We start from the raw sequence: 21349 nt of genomic DNA, 5'->3' as shown, positions 1-21349 counted from the left end.
ACCCAGCGGCAACAGGTAAAAGCAAGGAAAGTGCACAGCCATTCCTTGTAAGAATGCAACCCAGAATGGATACACACCACACCCCATGGGCCAGGACGTGGCGGTGGAGCTGTACCCAGCTACAAGGGGAGCTACAGACTCTGTGGTGACAGCAAAGCAGCAGAGGAAGCAGGGAGCAGGTGCGTCCATGAGCCACTGGCCAAGCCTACCGCATGGTATCCACTGCCCATCTCTAAACGTCCCATGACTGATGGGCTCCAGGAGGCCCAGTGCCGGCGATGGGGGAGACACTAGAGCCCTGTTCCGCTCTGTCCCTTCTCAGCCTCCATGGGGTGTGGGGCCCCGCCCATCCCTCTGTGGCATCCCTGCAGGCCTCCCCTGGTGTCCTGTGGCATTCCCCATCCCTCCCCTGGCGTCCCTGCAGGCATGAGCACACATCATGGCCGGGGTTCTGTTTCCCTCTTTACGTCACTGGTGAGAGAGGACCCTCGGTTTCTGAGGACACTCAAACCCATGACACCTGGCACTGGACAGATGCGATCAGTTTCTCAGCTACATAGACGGGCAGTTGGGAGGCCACATGAGGCTCCACTGGGGGGCAGAGTGCACAGGGCTGTGGGAGGTAGGCTTGGTAGTGACGTAGTGAAGGCAGAGGGGCGGGGGACTGGTTCCCGTGGGATTTAGTGAATGGCTTCTGTAAGTGATTCCAGGGGCGGACAGGAAGGTGGAACCAGGCTGTGGGCCGGGCGGGATGTAACACATGCAGCCAACGTGAGGGAGCCTTTCCCACTTGGTCGAGGGGAGGGAGTTGGGGGCCATCTCTGGGGAAAGCAGGGGGGCTCAAAGGTTAGAGTTTGGGGACTTGGAGGCTCCAAGATGTCAAGGCAGCACTGGACATTGTGTGCCCTCTGATGCAGCACCCAGTGGTCTACGCGAGGCCCATCCTTGTGCACAGCCAGCTTCCTCCAGGATTGGGCAGCCTCGCTGAGAGACGGCCGGCCTGGGGCTCCTGCACTCAGAACCACTGAGTTCTCTTCAGAGCTACATTCCCTGTTCCACCCTTTGCGCACACTCAGGCTCTCCTTGCTGTCTTTCTTTGTGCTCAGGTTTCCGACCAATGCGGATGGTTTCAACAGCCCCTTTCACTCTACTCCAGCATCCCTGGTCCCCAGTCTGCTTTTTGATTCCACAGTAGCATCACCCTCAACATGACATGTTTTCATTTATGTCTGTTTACCGTTTCTCTCCCTTCACCACACATAAGCTCCTTGACGAGAAGACTTTTTGTCTCCTTTACCTGCGTCCTGATCCCCCCACCTGGAACCGTGCCTAGAACATGGAAGGTGCTCATGAATACCCCACAGATGAATGAGCAGATCCATCAACCATCAAAAAGACCAGCCAAAGTCCACTTCCCCATCACTCTATCTGAAACAAGAGGCTTCTGACCGTCCTAGCTGCCAGGCCAACACCCAGTAACCTACTCACCGCTTCTTGCCACCAGATATCAGCCTCAGCCCCATCCACCCTGCAGAGGGCTCAAGTCTAGTATTGGTCGGGTCCAGGTGTGGGTCCTCAGCTGGCCCTCCCCAGCCACTACTGGTCACCATGGCCTTGTGGCTGGTCTCAGCCGGCCCTCCCCAGCCACTTCTGGTCACCATAGCCTTGTAGCTGCTCTGCTTCTGCCTCCCTGTGGGCCAGGCCTCCTGCCCCCTTCCTAAGGCAACCAGTCCTCCCTTACCTCCCTAGAACCTGGGCTCAGAACTGAGCTCACAGCAGGAGCCTTGCTCAGACTTAGGACAGCTGGGGCTTCACCTCCACTCTGCCACTAACAAGCTGTGTGGAAAGTCACATTTTCTCCATTTCTTTCTCAGGAAAATGGGATGCCAACACCTGCCATGACTCACAGGGTGGTGCCGGGAGCATATGGAATCGCAACCACCTGTCCAAGAGGGTCTCCAGGTTGTCACAGTCATCACCCCCGTTGCTTCTCTCCCTAGAGTCATGGACAGGTCACATGAGAGTTTAATCAGTGCAAATGCCTGGAAAGGGGGCCCTCTTGATACCACCCTTTCCAGGGAATTCTAAATCTGATCCAAGCCCAAACCTCTTCGGAGGAAGCAGCAATTTTGCAGGGGTGGCCTGGGGGCCGCTGAGCACTGAGAGGGAAACAGCGACAGCCGCCTGGATGGAGCCCACAGCTCTGTGAGGTTGGCCGTGTGCACCCCACTCTACAGACAAGGAAACAGGCTCAGGAGCTGAAATAACAGCCCCTGAAATCATGGCAGTGCTGGGATTTAAATCCAAGTGTCCACATACTATTTTGTCCCGGAACCCTGGAAATGACAGTAGGTGTCTCAGTAACCCATGAGTGGAGGTCCTGCTCGGAGCCGTCACCTTCCTGGTGGTCTCTGAGGACACAGGTGCAGATGCCTCAGTAACCCGTGAGTGGAGGCCCTGTTTGGAGCCATCACTTTCCTGGTGGTCACTAAGGACACAGGTGCAGACGCCTCAGTAACCCGTGAGTGGAGGTCCTGCTCGGAGCCGTCACCTTCCTGGTGGTCACTGAGGACACAGGTGCAGATGCCTCAGTAACCCATGGGTGGAGGTCCTGCTCGGAGCCATCACCTTCCTGGTGGTCACTAAGGACACAGGTGCAGATGCCTCAGTAACCCATGGGTGGAGGTCCTGCTCGGAGCCATCACCTTCCTGGTGGTCACTAAGGACACAGGTGGGAAGCGCTTGCTTTAGTGGCATGGAAGCAGAGTATTTTTTTTTTTTCCGAGACAGAGTCTCGCTCTGTCCCCCAGGCTGGAGTGCAGTGGCACAATCTCGGCTCACTGCCCAAGCTCCACCTCCTGGGTTCACGGCATTCTCCTGCCTCAGCCTCCCAAGTAGCTGGGACTACAGGTGCCCACCACCACACCCGGCTAATTTTTTGTGTTTTTAGTAGAGACGGGGTTTCACTGTGTTAGCCAGGATAGTCTCGATCTCCCAACCTCGTGATCCACCCACCTCGGCCTCCCAAAGGGAAGCAGAGCATTTTATTTCTTCTTTATAGGGCAATGGAGCCCTTGTTATCACCTGGTGCAGTCCCGCTGTCCCTTGGAGGGGCCCGTGCTGCCTGGTCTGTGGCCACAGTGCTTCCGGTCTGTGTGTGTGGGGAATCTGCCACATTCTCCCTGACCTTGTGACATTCCACCAGCCTCAGCGCTGCCCCCAGCACTGCCCTCAGCACTGCCCCCAGCGCTGCCCTCAGCGCTGTCCTCAGCACTGTCCTCAGCACTGCCCTCAGCACTGTCCTCAGCACTGTGTCATTGCACAGGGGTGACACTTTACTCACCCTCCTGCCACTGACTTAGGGACTTCCGCAAACAGCAGCAGGAGCCGCCGCAGCCAGGAAAGGTCAGACGCTGACATCCTCCAGGGCTCCCAGAAACTCTGCTGCGAGCTGCTGGGGCACTGTCATTCGGGGGTAGGAGTGGGATTAGGCCCAGCAGCCACCCCTCCCCACATCCCCACACCCTCACCCTGTCCCTTCTTGACACGTCAGTGAGAAAGCTGGGCCGGGGCCTGGTGGGGTTGCAGAGCCGGCCTGGCCAGTAGCCTGAGCCCCTGCCATTAGCTGTGGGCTGGGGCCATTCCCTGCTTTATGTGCGATCTCATCACAACACAGGCGTTTTCAGTAGCGGTTTAAAGGCCCACTTGTTACCATACATTGTATTTCAGACTCCTACAGGTTCTGAACGAGACAGATAGCAAAGCCGGGTATTGAGAAAAACTGGCACTTGGGGTTTCCATTGTCCTGGATAAAAGTAGGCTTTCGTGCCCAGACCTTCCAAACAGTCCCCAGCCTGAAGGTCACAAAGCAATGTGACTGAGCCAAGGCAAGCATGGGGTGAGCAGTAAGTCTCTGGGAAATCAAAATCCTTTTGTTGTCCAGCTGGAAGGTCAAAAATTGCCATTTGAGATTGCCTAGACAAGCAGGGAGTCCACCCCCATGAAGGTGACTGCATCTGGGACAGAAGTCAGCACCGCCACCATTGGCCGATAATGTCACATTGAGCAAAGGCCCCATGATCTACTCGCAAACAAATGCCGTTGTCATCTAGAAATTGCCCGAAATAAAGAGGTGCTTGTTCGAAAGGCCACCAACTCAGCCGGGCCTGGAAGGAGAGGTGGCCCTGGGGCAGCACCAGGCACCCGACTTCAGGACAGCTGCCCACCCCACCCAGACTCAGGGGTAGCTAAGATGCTGTCAGCACTTGTGCATAGCAGTCGTGTTCCGTAAAGTCTCTGTGGACATGGAATTAGTGGATACTGAATGGTGGCTCCTAGGGGAAACTCAGGGTTTTGTTCCTGTGAGCTTCCGGTCACTTCAGTTTCATCGATCAAGAAATACATGACCTTGACTGATGCGTGTTTCTGTTTAGAGACACCTTATTTAATGTATATTGTCAGTTCATTAACACTGAACTCAAGGCCAGCAGCGCTGTCACTCAGTCTGAACAAAGCTTCTCTGACATGCGTGTTTTCTTCATAAGGTGCATCACAGTCTTCCTGTGCTCAGGAACACAGACACCACCTCTGCACCATGCTTGAGACCATTTCAAACATCGAAATGACCAATACAGAACAAAATTGCAAAATGTCTGGAACTAAAGGAAGCACATGGAGGGGAGGCCACGCTGCTGCCTGAGCTGGGGCAAGAGGGCAGTGCGCTCGGTTCCACCTCCCCAGGGGCCTGTGCGATGGGGGCTCGCACTTTCCACCATTCAGAACGTGTCCAAAAATGACCACCAATCTTCTGCAAGTACTCATTTCGAGGGTGCAAACATACTTTAGCAAGCAGGCAAACTCACAATACAGAATCTGTGGGCAATGAGGATCATGGTCTAAAGGCCATTTCTCAGCAGAAGCCTCCCAGGTCTCCTCAGGACATATCGCCTCAAGTCACCACACCCCAACAATCACCAAGGGTTTAAACACAGCCTCTGCCATCTAGCACCACCTCAAGAGGGTCCCGTCCACCGGACCCACACCGCGAGCCCACTGCGAAGCCTGGCACCCTGTCAGAACCCCCAGTGCTGGAGTCACTGAGGCTGGACCAGGAAGACCAGGTTTCTGCAGGAGACAGCTAGTTCCCTCAGCCTTGGAAACAGCTGGGCCGCTCTTGAGAAACTCTATTTTTTTCTTATAAACATTTTCAGCCATGTACTTGATCATATTTCCCCCTTATAGGGAAGTATGAAAACCTCAGAGCAAAATTGGTGGTCCGCCCCTTGTGAGCTGGCAGGACCCCATTGCGTGGTTTGTGAGAAAATCTCCCATCAGGTTTTGCCCCTTTGTCTCCATTCTTGCTTTCCTTTTATCTCTTCCTCTCTTGATTATTATATTAATTAGCTTCAAGTCTTTTCTGAAAAAACGTGAGGAGAGAGAGTATACAAATGACCACAGCATGAGAATTATTTGCTAGGCTTCCGGTGGGGAGCCTGGGGCTGAGACTTCTGTGGGGAAGGCTGGGGCTGAACTTCCAGAGGCTGGACACCAGGGAAAAGGCCGGAACACAGGGCTCCACCTTCTAACTCATCTTCATGATTTGTTGACATCTTTGTGAGCAACAGCAGAAATGAGACAGAGAAAGATCCCCGGAATTGAGGAGTGAGAGTCAGAAGTAGAGTTGGGTGCCAGGAAGGAGAAGTGGAACACAGATTAGGAAGGTGGAAATAGGCCAGAAGCAAGTTTTACCAGTGTCACATTGTTCCTAGGAGAGACCACAGTGCACAAGCGTCTCAACAGCGCCCCGTGGACCGTGGCATTCAAAATCATGTCATAGGCCCACTGAGAAAGGAACCAGGAGTTCTAAAACCCCAGACCTCGGATACCATGTCTAAAATCATCACAATTGGGTGAAAGCTTTCCCAAGGATCCCTTGAGAGTGATTCTGTCTACCAATCCCAAATATGATTAAAGTTCTTGCCATTCTAGGGCTGGGCATGGTGGTTCATGCCTATAATCCCAGCACTTTGGGAGGCCGAGGCAGGCGGATCACCTGAGGTCAAGAGTTTGAGACGAGTCTGGCCAACATGGTGAAACACTGTCTCCACTAAAAATACAAAAACTAGCTGGGCTATGGTGGCACGCACCTGTAATCCCAGCTACTGAGAAGGCTGAGGAGAGAGAATCACATGAACCTGGGAGGTAGAGGTTGCAGTGAGCCAAGATCACACCACTGCACTACAGCCTGGGTGATAGAGGGAGACCCTGTCTCAAAAAAAAAAAAAAAACCTTGCCATTCTGGACGACAATGTGATGGCCATTCCAGCAAAAGTTTGATTCAGTTCAAAATGTCTTGAGTGGCTACCATGTGCCTGGAATCATGATCGTCACTGGTACTACACAGGAGGTAGTTTCTATGCTTGAGTCTACTAGAAGGTAAAAACTTCACTAACGCTTTTCAGAAGGAAAGCAGGTATCATATTTGACACTGAGAATTTTCTGGCATTTTGAAAAAATTTAGTTGCCCAAATTGAAATTCTCTTAAGAATCAAAATACTGAAATAATCGTGGGTGTGAAACTGTCAAGGGTTGGTGAGAGAAGGACAGGGCACAGTGACTCATAAACAAGTCATCTGAATCTCAGGGTTTTTTAACCCACTGATCACAACCCAAAGGTTAAAAGCCACTTTGAACGCTAGAGATCTGGCCTCATCTCTCCCCGCTAACCCCTCGCCAGGAAGGTTCACGAATTCATCTACTTCAACTGCTCACCTGTTTCTGCCTGGGAGCTCAGGCTTCGCCCTCTGTGGTTTCCCCAGGAGCAGCTGAATGCACAACGAGGGCTCCTTGTTGCTGCATGGGGTCCCCGAGGCTCCCTGCTGCTGGCCTCCTGCCCCCTGTCCGGTGTCCACCAATCCCTGGCCTCACAGCACTGACTTTGCCTTGCATGTTTTCTGGGGCTCAGTGTGCCTGCCTGGCTCCAGGAAGCAGCTTTTCTGGCCTCCAGCAACCCGGCAGTCCTGAGCTCTGCCGCCCTCAGCTCTCCCCCTACCTGGGTGCCAGTCCATGGTGTGGCAGGTGGCTGTGTTTCATCCACCTTACAGCTTTTCTTTCAGGAACTGCCTCTTCCCAGCCTCGTTAGACTCTAAGGAGGCTGTCGCCCAAGGGCCTTGCTTCCCCTCCTTCAGGGATGTATTGGTGTCGACTCAGTCTGGGGCAACACGAGTCCTTCTCTGCAGGGTTTCACACGTGGAAGGCAGAGCCTCCCTGACCCCTCTGGAATTGCAAGCTTTGAGCACCATGGAATTCTGCAGCTGCTATGGCCATCTTTGCAGAAAGATGGTGAAGCCACAGCTTAGAATGAAGCCGAATACTTCTGGGAGGCCTGGAACAGGGCAGTCTTCGGGTCTGCATCCCTGGATTCAGCAATGCCAAAAACAGCAGCCCCCAAACTTCCCACCTACCTGAACCAATAAACTTCCTCCTGTGTTTAAACTAATTTCAGTTGGGTTTCTACCACTTGGAAGCAAGACTCCTATTAATCCACATGGCCTGGGTATAGGAACAGCCATTCTGTTCATAGACAAAATTAATTTATTCACTGAGTTGTGGAAACTAACAGAATGACACTCACAATACAGAGGACATGGACAGAGTAGCTGCTCAGGGAATATTAACTAAATGAACAAAGCCACCTTGGAAGCACCTGCCCCTGCGTGACCAGCTGGAGTGAAGGTTTCTTCCTCCCTGGAGTGAGGTCAGCAAACCTCATCTCTATAGGGCCAAAGAGCTCACAGCTGAGATTCCATGGGCCACCCAATCCCGTGTGAAACACACGAGGGAAAGTCACAAATCTCCAAGAACAAATGCCCATTCTGGAGCCAAGTGCAAACTGTTCTCTTCACTGTAATAGCTAACACTTTGCATCCGCTCCTTAGTGAGAGAAGTTTATGTTATAAACACACAGGCAGACCTCAGAGATACTGCAGGTTGAACTGAACCTGCACTATCAGAGATCAACCTGCAGTATCATCTCCGAGGTCTGCCTGTATATTTATAACATAAACTTCTGCCCACCCTACTGCACCACAATAAAGCGAACATCACAATAAAATGAGTCACACAAACCTCTGGTTTCCCAGTGCGTATAAAAAAGTTATGTTTGCACTGTATTGTAGTCCATTAAGTGGTCAACAGCACTGTGTCTAAAAAACCAGTGTTTGTACCTTAAGCATCTGAGCCTTCAGTGAGTCATCATCTTTTTGCTGGACAAGGGTCTTGCCTCAATGTTGATGGCTGCTGATCGATCATGGTGGTGGCTGCTGAAGGTTGGGGTGCCTGTGGCAATTTCTTAAAATAAGACAATGAAGTTTGTCACATCAATGGACTCTTCCTTCCACGAAAGTTTTCTCTGTAACATATGATGCTGTTTGATAGCATTTTACCCACAGTAGAACTTCTTTCAAAATTGGAGTCAGTCCTCTCAAACCCTGCCACTGCTTTACCAACCAAGATTTTGTAATATTCTAAATCCTTGCTGATGTTTCAGCAGTGTTCTCAGCACCTTCACCAGGAGTAGATCTGATCTCAAGAAACTACTTTCTTTGTCCATCTTTAAGAAGCCACTCCTCATCCATTAAAGTGTTATCCTGAGATTGTAGTAACTCAGTTCCATCTTCAGGCTTCACTTCTAGTTCTAGTTCTCTTGCTATTTCCACCACATCTGCAGTAACATTTTCTGCTGAAGTTCTGAAACCCTCAAAGTCATCCACAAGAGTTGGAATCCGCATTGTCCAAACTCCTGTGAATGTTGAGATTTTTACCTCCGCCAGTAAATCTCAAATGTCCTTCATGGCATCTAGGATGCCGAATATTTTTTTAGAGGGTTTTCGGGTGAGTTTGCCTAGACCCATCAGAGGAATCACTGTCTATGGCAGCTATAACCTTGTGAAATGTATTTCCAAAATATAAGACTTGAAAGTCAGAATTACTCCTTGATCCATGGGCTGCAGAATGGATGTGGTGTCCGCAGGCATGAAAACATTAACTTCCTTATACATTGATGTCAGAGCTCTTGGATGACCAGGTACATTGTCAATGAACAGTCATATTTCGAAAGGAATCATTTTCTCTGAATACTAGCTCTCAATCATGAACTTAAAATATCCAGTTAACTAGGCTGTAAACAGATGTGCTGTCATCCAGGTTTTGTAGGTCCATTTATAGGGCACAGGCAGAATAGATTTAGCATAATTTTTAAGTTCCCTGGGATTTTTGGAATGCTACATGAGCATTGGATACAACTTAAAATCACTTAAATTGCATTCACCCCTCACAAGAGAGTCAGCCTGTCCTTTGAGGCTTTGTTTTTGTTTTGTTTTGTTTTGTTTTTGCTTTTTTATTATACTTTAAGTTCTAGGGAATATGTGCACAAAGTCAATCCTAAGCCAAGAGAACACAGCTGGAGGCATCATGCTACCTGACTTCAAACTATAATACAAGGCTACAGTAACCAAAACGCATGGTACTGGTACCAAAACAGAGATATAGACAAATGGAACAGAACAGAGCCCTCAAAAATAATGCCACACATCTACAACTATCTGATCTTTGGAAAACCTGAAGAAAAAAAAAAGAAATGGGGAAAGGATTCCCTATTTAACAAATGGTGCTGGGAAAACTGGCTAGCCATACATAGAAAGCTGAAACTGGATCCCTTCCTTATACCTTATACAAAAATTAATTCAAGATGGATTAAAGACTTAAATGTTAGACCTAAAACCATAAAAACCCTAGAAGAAAACCTAGGCAATACCATTCAGGATATAGGCATGGGCAAGGACTTCATGCCTAAAACACCAAAAGCAATGGCAATGAAAACCAAAATTGACAAATGGAATCTAATTAAACTAAACAGCTTCTGCACAGCAAAAGAAACTACCATCAGAGTGAACAGGCAACCTACAGAATGGGAGAAAAATTTTGCAGTCTTCTCACCTTTGAGGCTTTGAAGCCAGGCACTGACTTCTCCTCTCCAGCTTTGAAAGTCCTAAGTGGCATCTTCTTCTAACAGAAGGTTGTTTCATCTACACTTAAAACCTGTTGTTTAGTGTAGACATCTTCATCCCTGATCTCAGCTGGATCTTCTGGAGAACTGGCTTCTTCACCTGGCACTTTCATGTTATGGAGACGGCTTCTTTCCCTACGGCTCACAAAGAAACCTCTGCCAGCTTCAAGTTTTTCTTCTGCAGCTTCCTCACCTTTCTCGGCCTTCATAGAATTGAAGAGAATTAGGGCCTTCTCTGTGGCTGTCGCTTCAGGGTATGTTGTGGCTGGTTTAGTCCTCTATCCAGATCACTCAAACATTTTTCATATCAGCAATAAGGCTGTGTCACTTTTTTATCATTCGGAAAAGGCCCAGCTTTTGGACTACCTTGGCTTTTGAAATGGCATCCTCACTAAGCTTAATCACTTCTAGATTTTGATTAAAAATAAGAGATGTAGTTGGGTGCAGTGGCTCATGCCTGTAATCCCAGCACTTTAGGAGGCTGAGGCAGGAGGATCTCTTGAGCCTAGGTGTTCAAGGCTGCATTGGCATTGAGCTACAATCGCACCACTGCATTTTAGCCTCAGTGACAGAGTACGACATCCATCTCTTAAAATCAATAAGAAATGAAAGTGAGAGATATGAGACTCTTCCTTTCACTCAAATACTTAACAGGCCATTGTACAGTTATTAATTGGCCTAATTTCAATATTGTTGTATCTCATGGACTAGCAAGGCCTGAGGAGATGGAGAGGGACAAGGAGTGGCCAGTTGGTGGAGAAGTCAGAACACACATTTATCGATTAAGTTTGCTGTCTTCACATGGGTGTGGTTGTGGCACCCCAAAACAATTACAATAGGAACATCAAGAACCACTGACCACAGAGCACCAAAACAGATACAATAATGAAAACATTTGAAATATTGTGAGAATTACCAAAATATGACATAGAGACACAAAATGAGTACATGCTGTTGGGGAAACGGCGCCATTAGCCTTGGTGCAGGGTTGCCACAAACCTTCAGTTTATAAAAAACATAATATCTGCAGAGCCCATAAAGCAAAGTGCAATAAAGCCAGGTATGCCTGTATTTTGTGTCTTTTGCAATCATATATATTCACACTCACGTTAAGAAAGGGGAAACGTAGTTCTTTAAAAACAAAATGTCTTCCAATTGACATTTGGGAATCTCTAATGAAGGTCGTTTTCCACGAAGAATTAAATACTGAATTCCCTCATCAACAGGTAGGATCTCTTAGTGGGCAGTGTACTGGCTTTTTAACTACCAACTAAAAAAGAAGACCTGGTAGATAACAATGGTGGTAATGATGGTTACCAAGGCTCCTGAGCCCCTGCCATGATCCAGCCACTGGAGAACCATTTGCCAGCATCATCTCACATGGACAATGTTTGGTAAGCTATCGTTCCATTTTGTTAGGAAACAAGACAAGGACCTCACTTTAATGACTACATCTCTGCAATTTCTCATTAAGTAGCACAGCTGGGATTGTATCTGGCCCTGGGAGGGTGGCATGGCCAGACGCAGAGGGAAGGAGGCGGCAGTGGGAGCTGGGCAGGGCGTGGATGGTACATCCCGCAGGACACTGGGCTCAGGATCACGAGGCCTCCAGACCTGGCTCAGCCACAAACCACCTATGTGGCTTCCAACAAGTCTTCAAGCCTCAAAGTGATTAGATTTGTTCCTCTCTAAATTGGAGAGGTCAAGAATTGCTAGACTGTGAGAATTTTACAGCCTCTGCCAATTCTGTGAATAAGTTGACAAACTGAAAAAATGCCTCTCAGTGACAGCAGAGAGGGTTTCAGATGACTGACTGCTCTCTTTTAACACCCTGGTGACAGCTTGACCCTGGAGCAGATTGTCCTGCAGAAACAGAGAAAAACAGCCACACAGTGCTGCCTCCCCTCCAGCACACAGTGTCTGCCCTGTCTGCAGCCTTCCCAGGCGATGGCCAGGGGACAGCCTGGCAGCAACTCATGGCAACGTCACCTCCCCGCACCCAGGGAAGAGCCACTGCCTGCTGAGCACGCCTGCCAGCTTCCCCTCCTGTTCCCTCTCCTTGCCCAGCCTTATTCTCTTCCCCACCTGCGCCTGGGTGGGGAAGGACCGTGAGTGTGGAGAGAGCCAGGCCAGCAGCCCCGTACTTCTGTGTGCAGTCCCGAAGAGAAGCAGCTGTGGGGGCTCATTCAGGGGTTCATTCAGGGGCTCATGTTCCCGCAAAACACCATGGGGGACTCGGGTGCTCTAGAGAAGCAGCTGCAGGGGCTCAGGTTCCTGCAAAATGCCACAGGGGACTCAGGTGCTCTGGAATCCAGCATGGATTTTCTCCCTCGTTATTCATGGAGCTCTGGGCAGGCTGCTTAATGTCACCAGGTGGGGTGGGATAAGGGATCCCTGAGGTTCCTTCAAGCTCTCCTGACCTGACACAGGGCAGGCTGTCCCATTTGCATGACAACAACCACTTCCCTCTCTTTCTGGCTGCTCACCTCCCTTGCCCTCTCTATCACCACACATCCACCATCTCCAGCACCTCCATCAGCCCACCACCACCTCCACCTCCACCACCTTCACCACCTCCACCACCTCCACCACCTCGATCATCTCCATTAACTCCACCACAACAGCCACCATCTCCACCTCCACAACCACCACCTCCATACCACAACCACCACAACAGCCTTCACCTCCACCTCCACCACCTCCATCACCACCACCTCCACCACCACCTTCACCATCATCACCTCCACCTCCACCACCTCCACCACCACCTTTACCATCATCACCTCCACCTCCACCACCACCTTCACAACCATAATCACCTCTATCTCCTCCAACAATTCCACCACAACAGCCACCACCTACATCATCCCCACCACCACCTTCACACCTCCACCACCACAACCAACTCTGCCACCTCCATCAACTCCACCCACCGCAACAGCCACCACCTCCAACATCATCTTCACCACCTCCACCTCCACCACCAAAACCACCTCTATCACCTCCATCACCCCCACCACCACAGCAGCCGCCACCTCCACCTCCACCACCTCTGCCATCACCTTCACAACCACAACCACCTCTACCACTTCCATCAACTCCACCACAACCACCACCACCTGCACCACCTCCACCACCAACTTCACCACCTCCACCACCACAACCACCTCTGTTACCTCCATCAACTCCACCACAACAGCCATCATCTCCATCTCCACCACCACCTTCACCACCTCCACCACCACAACCACCTCGATCACCTCCATCACCCCCACCACCACAGTAGTCACCACCACCTCCACCTCCACCACCACCGTCACCACTTTCACCACCACTACCTCCACCACCACAGCCATCACAACCAACTCTATCACTTCCATCACCCCACCCCACAACAGCCACCACCTCCACCTCCATCACCTCCACCACCATAACCTCCTCTATCACCTCTACCACCACCCAGCACCTCCACCACCTCGTCCACCACTACCTTCATCACCACCCCATCTCTGCCCCCCTACCCCCATCCCCTTCACCATCACCTCTATCATCACCAACATCACCACATCCACCACCAACCCACCTCCATCACCTCTACTGCTTCCATCATCTCCACCACTTCCACCACCATCACCACCTCCACCACCACCACCTTTACCACTTTCACCACCATCACCACCTCACCACCACCACCACCACCACCACCACCACCTCCACACCTCTACTACCTCCACCACTACCCCACCATTACCACCTCTGCCACTACCACTACTACCTCCATCACCTCCATCACCTCCACCAACATCATCACCTCCATGACCTTTACCACCTCTATTGCCACCTCTACCACTACCACCACTACCTCCACCACCTCCATCGCCTCCACCAACATCATCACCTCCATGACCTTTACCACCTGCAGTACCTCTACTATATTTATCTCCAACACCACCCACACCACCTGCACACCTCCAATACCTCCACCACCACCAACACCACCAGGTGCATTGCCTTTCCCATTCCCACCACAGCCACCATCACCACCACCATTACCTCTACCACCCTCACCACCTCCATCACATCCATCAAATCCACCACCTCCACCAGTGTCACCACTTTTACCTCCATCACCACCTCCACCACACCCACTACCACCCCCTCTATCACCTTCCTAATCTCCAGCAAAATTACCTCCACCACCTGCAGCACCCACAGCCCCACCACTTCCATCACCTCCAGCACTTGCATGACCATTACCACCTCCAGCACTTCCACCACCCCCAGCTCCATCACCTCCCACATCACCACAACAACAATGAGTTTCATCACCTCCGATCATGACCTCCATCACCTCCACCACCTGCACCACCTCACCTCCACCACCTCCACCAACATCATCACCTCCTCCACCACTCCCTCTACCAACTCCACAGCCTCCATCACCTCCACCACCATCACCACTTCCACCATCTTCACACTGTCACCACCTTCACCACGTCCATGACCTCTAGTACCTCCACCACCACCAACTTCATTGCCTCCTCCATCTCCACCACAACCACCTCCACAACCTCCACTCCCACCAACACCACTGCCTCCATCGCCAACAATACATCTATCACCACCACCTCCACCAACATCACCACCTCGATCACCAACAATACCTCCACCACCACCACCTCCACCAACATCACCACCTCCATCACCTTTATCATTTTCATCACCTTCACCACTTCCACCACCACCACCACCAGCTCCATCACCTCCAGGATCCCCACCAAAACTACTCTACTATCTCCAGCAAATCCAACACTACCACTTCCATTACCTCCACCACCATCACCACCTCCAGCCCTTCCAACACCATCCCCACCAGCTCCAACACCTCCCCCATTGCCATCACAACCATGACCACCTCTATCACCTCTGCCACCTCCACCACATGGTCCAACCATGACCACCTCTATCACCTCCACCCTTACCTCCACCACATTCACTGTCATCACCACCTCCACCTCCACAACCACTACCTCCACCACCTCCATAACCTCCACCACTTCCACCAACTCCATCACCATTACCACCTCCACCATATCCACCACCACCTACACCACCTCCATCACTTCCTCCACTTTCACAACCTCCATGATCTCCAGCACTTCCATCACCACCAGCTCCATCAGCTCCCCAATTCCAACACAACCAAGACCACCTCCACCACTGTCACCACCTCCACCACAATCACCACCTCCACGACCTTCACCACGTTCACCACCTTTACCACCACCTCTGTCTCCATCACCTCCCCCATCCCCACCAATACCACTCTACCACCTCCAGCACCTCCAGCACCAACACTTCCAACCCCTCCACCACTGCTACCACCTCCATCTCCACCACCACCACCACCACCAGCTCCATCAGCTTCCTGATCTCCACCAAAACCACAATCACCTTCATCACCTCCACTATCTGCACCACCACCACCTCCACCACCATCACCACCTCCCCCACCTCTACCACCTGCACCACCTCCACCACCTCCAGCAATTCCACTCCAGCACTACCACCATCTTCTTCAACTCCATCACCACCTTCTCCACCTCCATCACCACTACCTCCATTGCCTCCCCCATCCCCACTACCTCCTCCACCTCCATCACCTCCCCCACCACCTCCACCACCATTTCTACCATCTCACCACATTCACCACCTCTACCACCACCATCACCTCCATCACCCCTACCACCTCCCTAACAGCAGTATCCCTTCCGGTGAGGCAGGGCTAAATGCCACTGTCTTCTGGCCTCTCTGGAGAAAGCTTTATGGGAGAGGAAAGGCTTCAGCAATCCAAAACGCTCTATTCAGAGGCCACAGATGGTTTTTAGACCTCTCTGCTTATGATCCCATTTTGAGGGGGCTCCAACAAAACCAGCTGGAGGAGAGTCCAGGGCCAGCGCCCCTCTCTTGGGGAAACCATTTAGAAGAGCCCGGCCATGTCCCAGGACACAGGATGCCACTCAGGTCTCAGGGCCCTGGGCGACTCTCATCTAGAGAGGCTGGTCTTGGAATGTGTCAAGAGCTCCATCTTGGAATCTGTCCTTTCTGAGGGTTATCCTCATGGCCAGCACCCCTCTTGGCCCAGCTGGAGTCTCTCAGACCTTGCCCTGTGCACTCTGCTCTGTCTGCCTTGGTATCAAGACCCTCCTCACCCCTTGGCTGTGTCTTAAGTGTCCGTAGAAGTTTTGGCTTCCCAAGGCCGCTCCTCCTCCTCTACCTCTCAGAAGGCAGTGGAAGGTAGAATGAAAACTTTCCATTTATTGAGCAGTAGGTGCTGGTAAACCCCCTTCTGTGCTGGAACAGCTGCGAGGGCAAATAATGGGGGGCGTTGTCCTCCAAACACAGTTGCTACGAGTGAGCAGACCTGGGGAAGGGCGTTCCGACCTTGGCTTCCCTTGTAGTTGCTTAGGGAGAAGTTGAGATCAAGCTGAGTGAGGCCCAGGCTGAGGCCAGCACTCTTTGCACCACACAGAGCTTGTCTGTGTCTGGCTGCCAGGCCCCAGGACATCTCCTCTGTTGAAGGTGGGGCTGGGAAAAATGTCCTTCAGCCAAAAAGTAAACCATTAGTGAGTGCCCAGGCTTTGGCAATTTCATAAGAAGTGGATTTATTTCCTTCTTATCTCCAAAGAGGGCAGGGAATAGAGTACGTGGGTGCAGCAGGCAGGTGCTGAGCACCCGACTCCATGGAGAAGGCCTCACCAGGCAAATTCGCGGGCGCTGAATGCAGACCAAGAATGAAGGAGCAAGTCAAGTGAGAAGGGGCATCTGTCCCCCAGCCTGGCACATTCAGCTGCACAACATCTTGGTGAGGGGTGTGACCTGGATGCCAGGGGGCTGAAGCTGGGGTGCTGGGGGCTGTTGAGTCCCCCAGAGGTCATGGCCAGCTCTGGGTAGCCTGTTTCATGCCTCTGAGGAGAGACTTGAGCACCGGAATTGATGAAGATGTTCAGGTTCATTCAGACCTACTCCTAGGACAGGGGCCAATGCAGGACACGTGACGTGGGGACGTGGTGACGACAGCAGGTACTGGTTTTCCATTCACTTCCCCGTTGCCCTGGATTGGTTCAGGGCAGGAGCGTCCCTGAGCTGCCGTCCTCCGCCTCCCTCCTGCAGTCAGAGCAGTGAAGGCCACGTGCATTCAAGCCAGAGCTTTGGAGTCAGGGCTGAGCTCAAACCTTGCCTCTCCTGGCTGCATGAGTGAGTTATCCGTTGATTACAAGCCTCGGGTCCTCTTCCATTAAATGCAAATGGCAAGACTTTCTTCTCCTAGGGACGTGGTAAGGGTTGAAAATGTGATTACAAGCTTTACAAAAGGGGGTTAGCACCCAAAGGGGCTCCCAGGCAGCCCTCAGTGAACAGTTCCAAGTACCTGAAGAGGCGGAGGTGCTAGAGTGAAAAGGTCTGAAGTTCAAGGCCCAGCTTACCACTAAATAGTCTGTGACCCGTGAGCCGGGACTGAGAGGATTCCCAGCATGCGAGACGTTCCGTGCTAAAACCCAGGAAGTCCAGGCAAACTGGGGTGAGTTGGTCACTCTAGTTGGGAAAGTCATTTCACCCTGTAAAATCATGATGATGCCATCCAGTTCAGAGGGCCCTCGGCAAGACGTGCTTGAAAGTCCTTCCTGTTCACCAAGTGCTGCACTAAGGAGGGGCACTCTGTCTTCGTCACTGTTGTCACTGACACTCCCCTGATCAAGTCCCTTTGCCTGTACAGCCCACCCACTCCAGGGCCTGCAGCAATGACGCCCTGGGGCAGCAAGCATGCCACCATCTGTGCATTCCCTTCACCACCATCAAATGTGCCCACACTTCAGCCTGAAGGGACCTGACAAAGAAAATCCTTCCACCACTTGCCTTGTTTGGGTCCCAAACAGAAGAGAAACAAAATCGGAGTTGCTGGTCGACAATCAATAAATAACAATAACCAGGAATGTGACATGGGCTTATTATGTGCTGGAAATTCAGTTTCGCATAGTTAAAAGTCATCTTCAAAGAAAAATGCAAAACGTAGGTTCTTCTTGGTAGTCTCTGGCAAAGCGAGGTTCCTAAACTTCCAGCTTAACTAAGCTGAATGGCAGGCCTGATTTTATACAACAAAGAAAACAAAAGCTCCATGTACTTCTAAGGTTTAGGGGGCTGGGGTTGGTATAGAAAGCTAGATTTATAAGCTGACTAGGCATTGACTGATGGGACCCACAGGAGACAGAGATGACCCTAAGGGAGGGGACGAGGCCATCGTGTGGATGGGGCCACCAGCTGACACGCTGGACACTGCCAGGCTGGCACGGTTTGAGATACACTAAGGGTGAGGTTTCCCAGGCTCACACCTGTAATCCCAGCACTTTGGGAGGCCGAGGCAGGTGGATCACCTGAGGTTGGGAGTTCGAGACCAACCTGACCAACATGGAGAAATCCTGTCTCTACTAAAAATACAAAATTAGCCAGGCATGGTGGTGTGTGCCTATAATCCCAGCTACTCGGGAGGCTGAGGCAGGAGAATTTCTTGAACCTGGGAGTTGGAGGTTGCAGTGAGCTGAGATCATGCCACTGCACTCCAGCCTGGGCAACAAGAGCAAAACTCTGTCTCAAAAAAATAAAATAAAATAAAATAACAAAATAACCATAACATTACCATGTGATCCAGCAATTCCACTCCCAGCAATGCATCCAGGAGACATGAAACTGACATCCGTACAAACAACCCGCACATGAATGTTCACAGCAGCATTACCTACAACCCACAAAACAGGGATGCAGCCCAAATGTCCACCCACATATAAGTGCATCAATAAAACAGGGTCTATTCACACACCGGACTATTACTCCACCACGGGAAGGAATAAGGTCCGATGCTACCACATGGATGAACCGTGAGAACACACTAAGTGAAAGAGGCTGGTCATGTTGTGTGATCCCACCTGAAAATATGAAGTATTCAGAATCAGGGCCCCTCAGAGACAGAAACCGGATTCGTGGGTGCCATGGCCGGGGGAAGGGCAGATAGAGGAGTGACAGCTACTGCACACAGGTTTCTTTTGCGGTGATAAAAACGTTTGGGAATTACTAATGATGATGACTGCACAACTCTGAAATACGCTAAAACACATGAATTGCACACCTCAAAATGGTTAATTTTATAATAAGTGAATCATAGCTCAATTTTTAAAATTAAATTAAAAAATAATAAAACAGCAAGGGCCAAAGCAGCCCAGCCCCGGCAGTGTGGTTGGTAGGTTGGCCTGGCCCCCAGTCCTCACACCGCACCACAGACGCCTCTGCCCGGCCCCCTCAAGAACAAGCACCCACGCCGACACCCATCCACACTGGGGGAGCCACAGCCAAGCGCAGAAGCCCCAGCCCTGGCTCCGCACGGCCTCCTGTCCGACCTGGCCACGCAGCTGTCTCCTGCACAGTCAGAATTCCTTCCACCCCCCAGCCGTGGTTGGACAGGGGAAGACCGGGGTAAACCATCTGGGCCATCCTTGAGGGAGGAGAGACCCAGAGAGAGGAGGTCGAAAGAACGCTCTCAGGCGGAAGCCAAGTGGCTTCCTGGGCCTGGGGACTCCAGTCCCTGGAGGAGAGGCCAGGCCAGGGACGAGGACCGCGTGCTTGGCTGTGCGAGCCACCTGAGCGATTATATAGGCCCTGAGCGGGTCTAGCAGCTCTAAAGTGCTTCTTAAAATCAGGATGCCCAGGATGCTGGAGTCACACTCGGCGCTCTCTGCCAAGCTGGGTTAAGCCCTCTCCAATCCCTGCAGGAGCACAGCCAGTCGGCAGGTCTCAGCTCCCATGTCTCACAGGGAAGAAACAGAGGCAGAGAGGAGTCCAGGGAGGCTCCCTGCGGCCTCCCTCAGCTGTATGTGGTGGCAGGGCACCCGCACCAGGCACTTCCCTCAGCGGAGCTGCACGGGTCTGCCTGCGGGTGGAGCCTGGAAGAAGCTGACGTGCTGCAAGTCTTGGATGGGAAAATCGTGAAGAAGGCAGGTGTCCCTCTGAGCCCCCTCACTCCCCCACCCCACCCCAGACTCCCAGCCTGCCCTCCGAATCGGCCTTGTCAGGGAAAGGAGCCAGGAGACGCCCTCTCGCTCAGGTAAACAGGACCACCTCCAGGCTGAGCCTTCCATCGCAGTCTGTCCTCTCTGTGTTCGCACCTGTAAAGCCACATTCTGCTCCCCCACGCCTTCTCCACGTCTGCACACGCTTACCCGTGTTTCTCACCCACAGGGGTGCGCTTCCCTCACCAGGCTGCACACTCCGTGACACAGGCCGGTGTTGCCCACTCTACATCCCGTGCCCAGCACAGGGCCTGATAAATATCGACTGAGTGAACGAATGAGTGAATGAATGAACGGGGACTCATGGATTTCCGCTACTCACCTCCCTCAGAGCATCTTCACCACGAAAGGAGCACAGCCACACCACTCCCCAGCACCCTCAGTGTCTGAGGAAGGGAAGGAGGCTTCAAGGCCACTCAATCCAACCTCCTTCCCAGAACCGAAACCCCCAAGCCTGCTTCCCAGGACGTCTGTCCCTTCCACCCAGCGTGCACTCACAGGCCCCACTCTGACTCTGCAGGATTGGGGCGCTGTTTTCAGGGTGCCTTGCTCACTTCCCTAACACCTCATTCTCCCCCGCCCCCACCAACACCAAAGGAAGAAGGAAAAGGACGGGGGAGGAGGAGAGAAAAGAAGAGAATCAAAAGAGAAACACAAGTCTAATCATCGAATAGCCCAGTATGTGCAGAGAGGAAACGGGAGGCGGGATGAGCTCACAGCCCTGGGAAGGGAAGGGCAGTGGTGACTCAGGGCTGTGCTTTTGTGACTTATCCACAATGGTGGGGCGGTGCACGGGCTCCACGCAGAACAAAGCAGTTCTATGGAGCAGCTACCAAACCCAGGGCAGAGCCGGGAGCAAACACTCAGGGAAGAAAGGCAGCTCCTGGGTGTGGGCTGGGGGCCGCAGGAAGTGCAGGCTCATTCATGGGTCTTCCAGGAAGCAGCGTGCTCACAGGGCACCCAGGACGGAGGAGGGGGCACAGAGGCCCACGCTGAGAAGACTCAGCCGCAGGATGAACTGCTAGACTAGGCTGGAAAATATGTGAGGCCAAGGAGCAACCTCACCCTACGACTTTCCAGGACTCCAGGCAGCACCCACAGGCTCTGTGTCCGGCCCAGTTCCTCAGGCTCCGGCCAGAGCCTGTGGCACCAGCCTGGCCTTGCCAGG

General features: G+C 51.9%; 1 protein-coding gene across 2 annotated transcripts; it reads right to left on the bottom strand.

The window, feature by feature from the left end:
• Window positions 1-3494: 3494 nt before the first annotated feature.
• On the bottom strand, window positions 3495-21136 carry LOC140709731 (uncharacterized). Of its 2 annotated transcripts, none has more exons than XM_073009545.1 (2): window positions 20504-21136; window positions 3495-17392 (listed from the first exon to the last, which is right to left on the bottom strand). In XM_073009545.1, the coding sequence occupies exon 2, from the start codon at window positions 15157-15159 to the stop codon at window positions 14539-14541; it is 621 nt and encodes a 206-aa protein (XP_072865646.1). In that variant the 5' UTR covers window positions 15160-17392; window positions 20504-21136; the 3' UTR covers window positions 3495-14538. Both variants share the same exon structure in this region, with proteins under 2 accessions (XP_072865646.1, XP_072865647.1).
• Window positions 21137-21349: the final 213 nt, after the last annotated feature.

Source organism: Chlorocebus sabaeus, chromosome 21, assembly GCF_047675955.1.
Source record: "Chlorocebus sabaeus isolate Y175 chromosome 21, mChlSab1.0.hap1, whole genome shotgun sequence".
NCBI classification, from domain to species: Eukaryota; Metazoa; Chordata; class Mammalia; order Primates; family Cercopithecidae; genus Chlorocebus; species Chlorocebus sabaeus.
This window is presented reverse-complemented; position numbering and strand designations above follow the sequence as displayed.

Bases quoted from the DNA above. Each gene is read 5' to 3' on its own strand.
- LOC140709731 (XM_073009545.1), bottom strand. From the start codon at position 15,159: ATGGTGGAGGTGGTAATGGTGATGGAGTTGGTGGAAGTGGTGGAGGTT.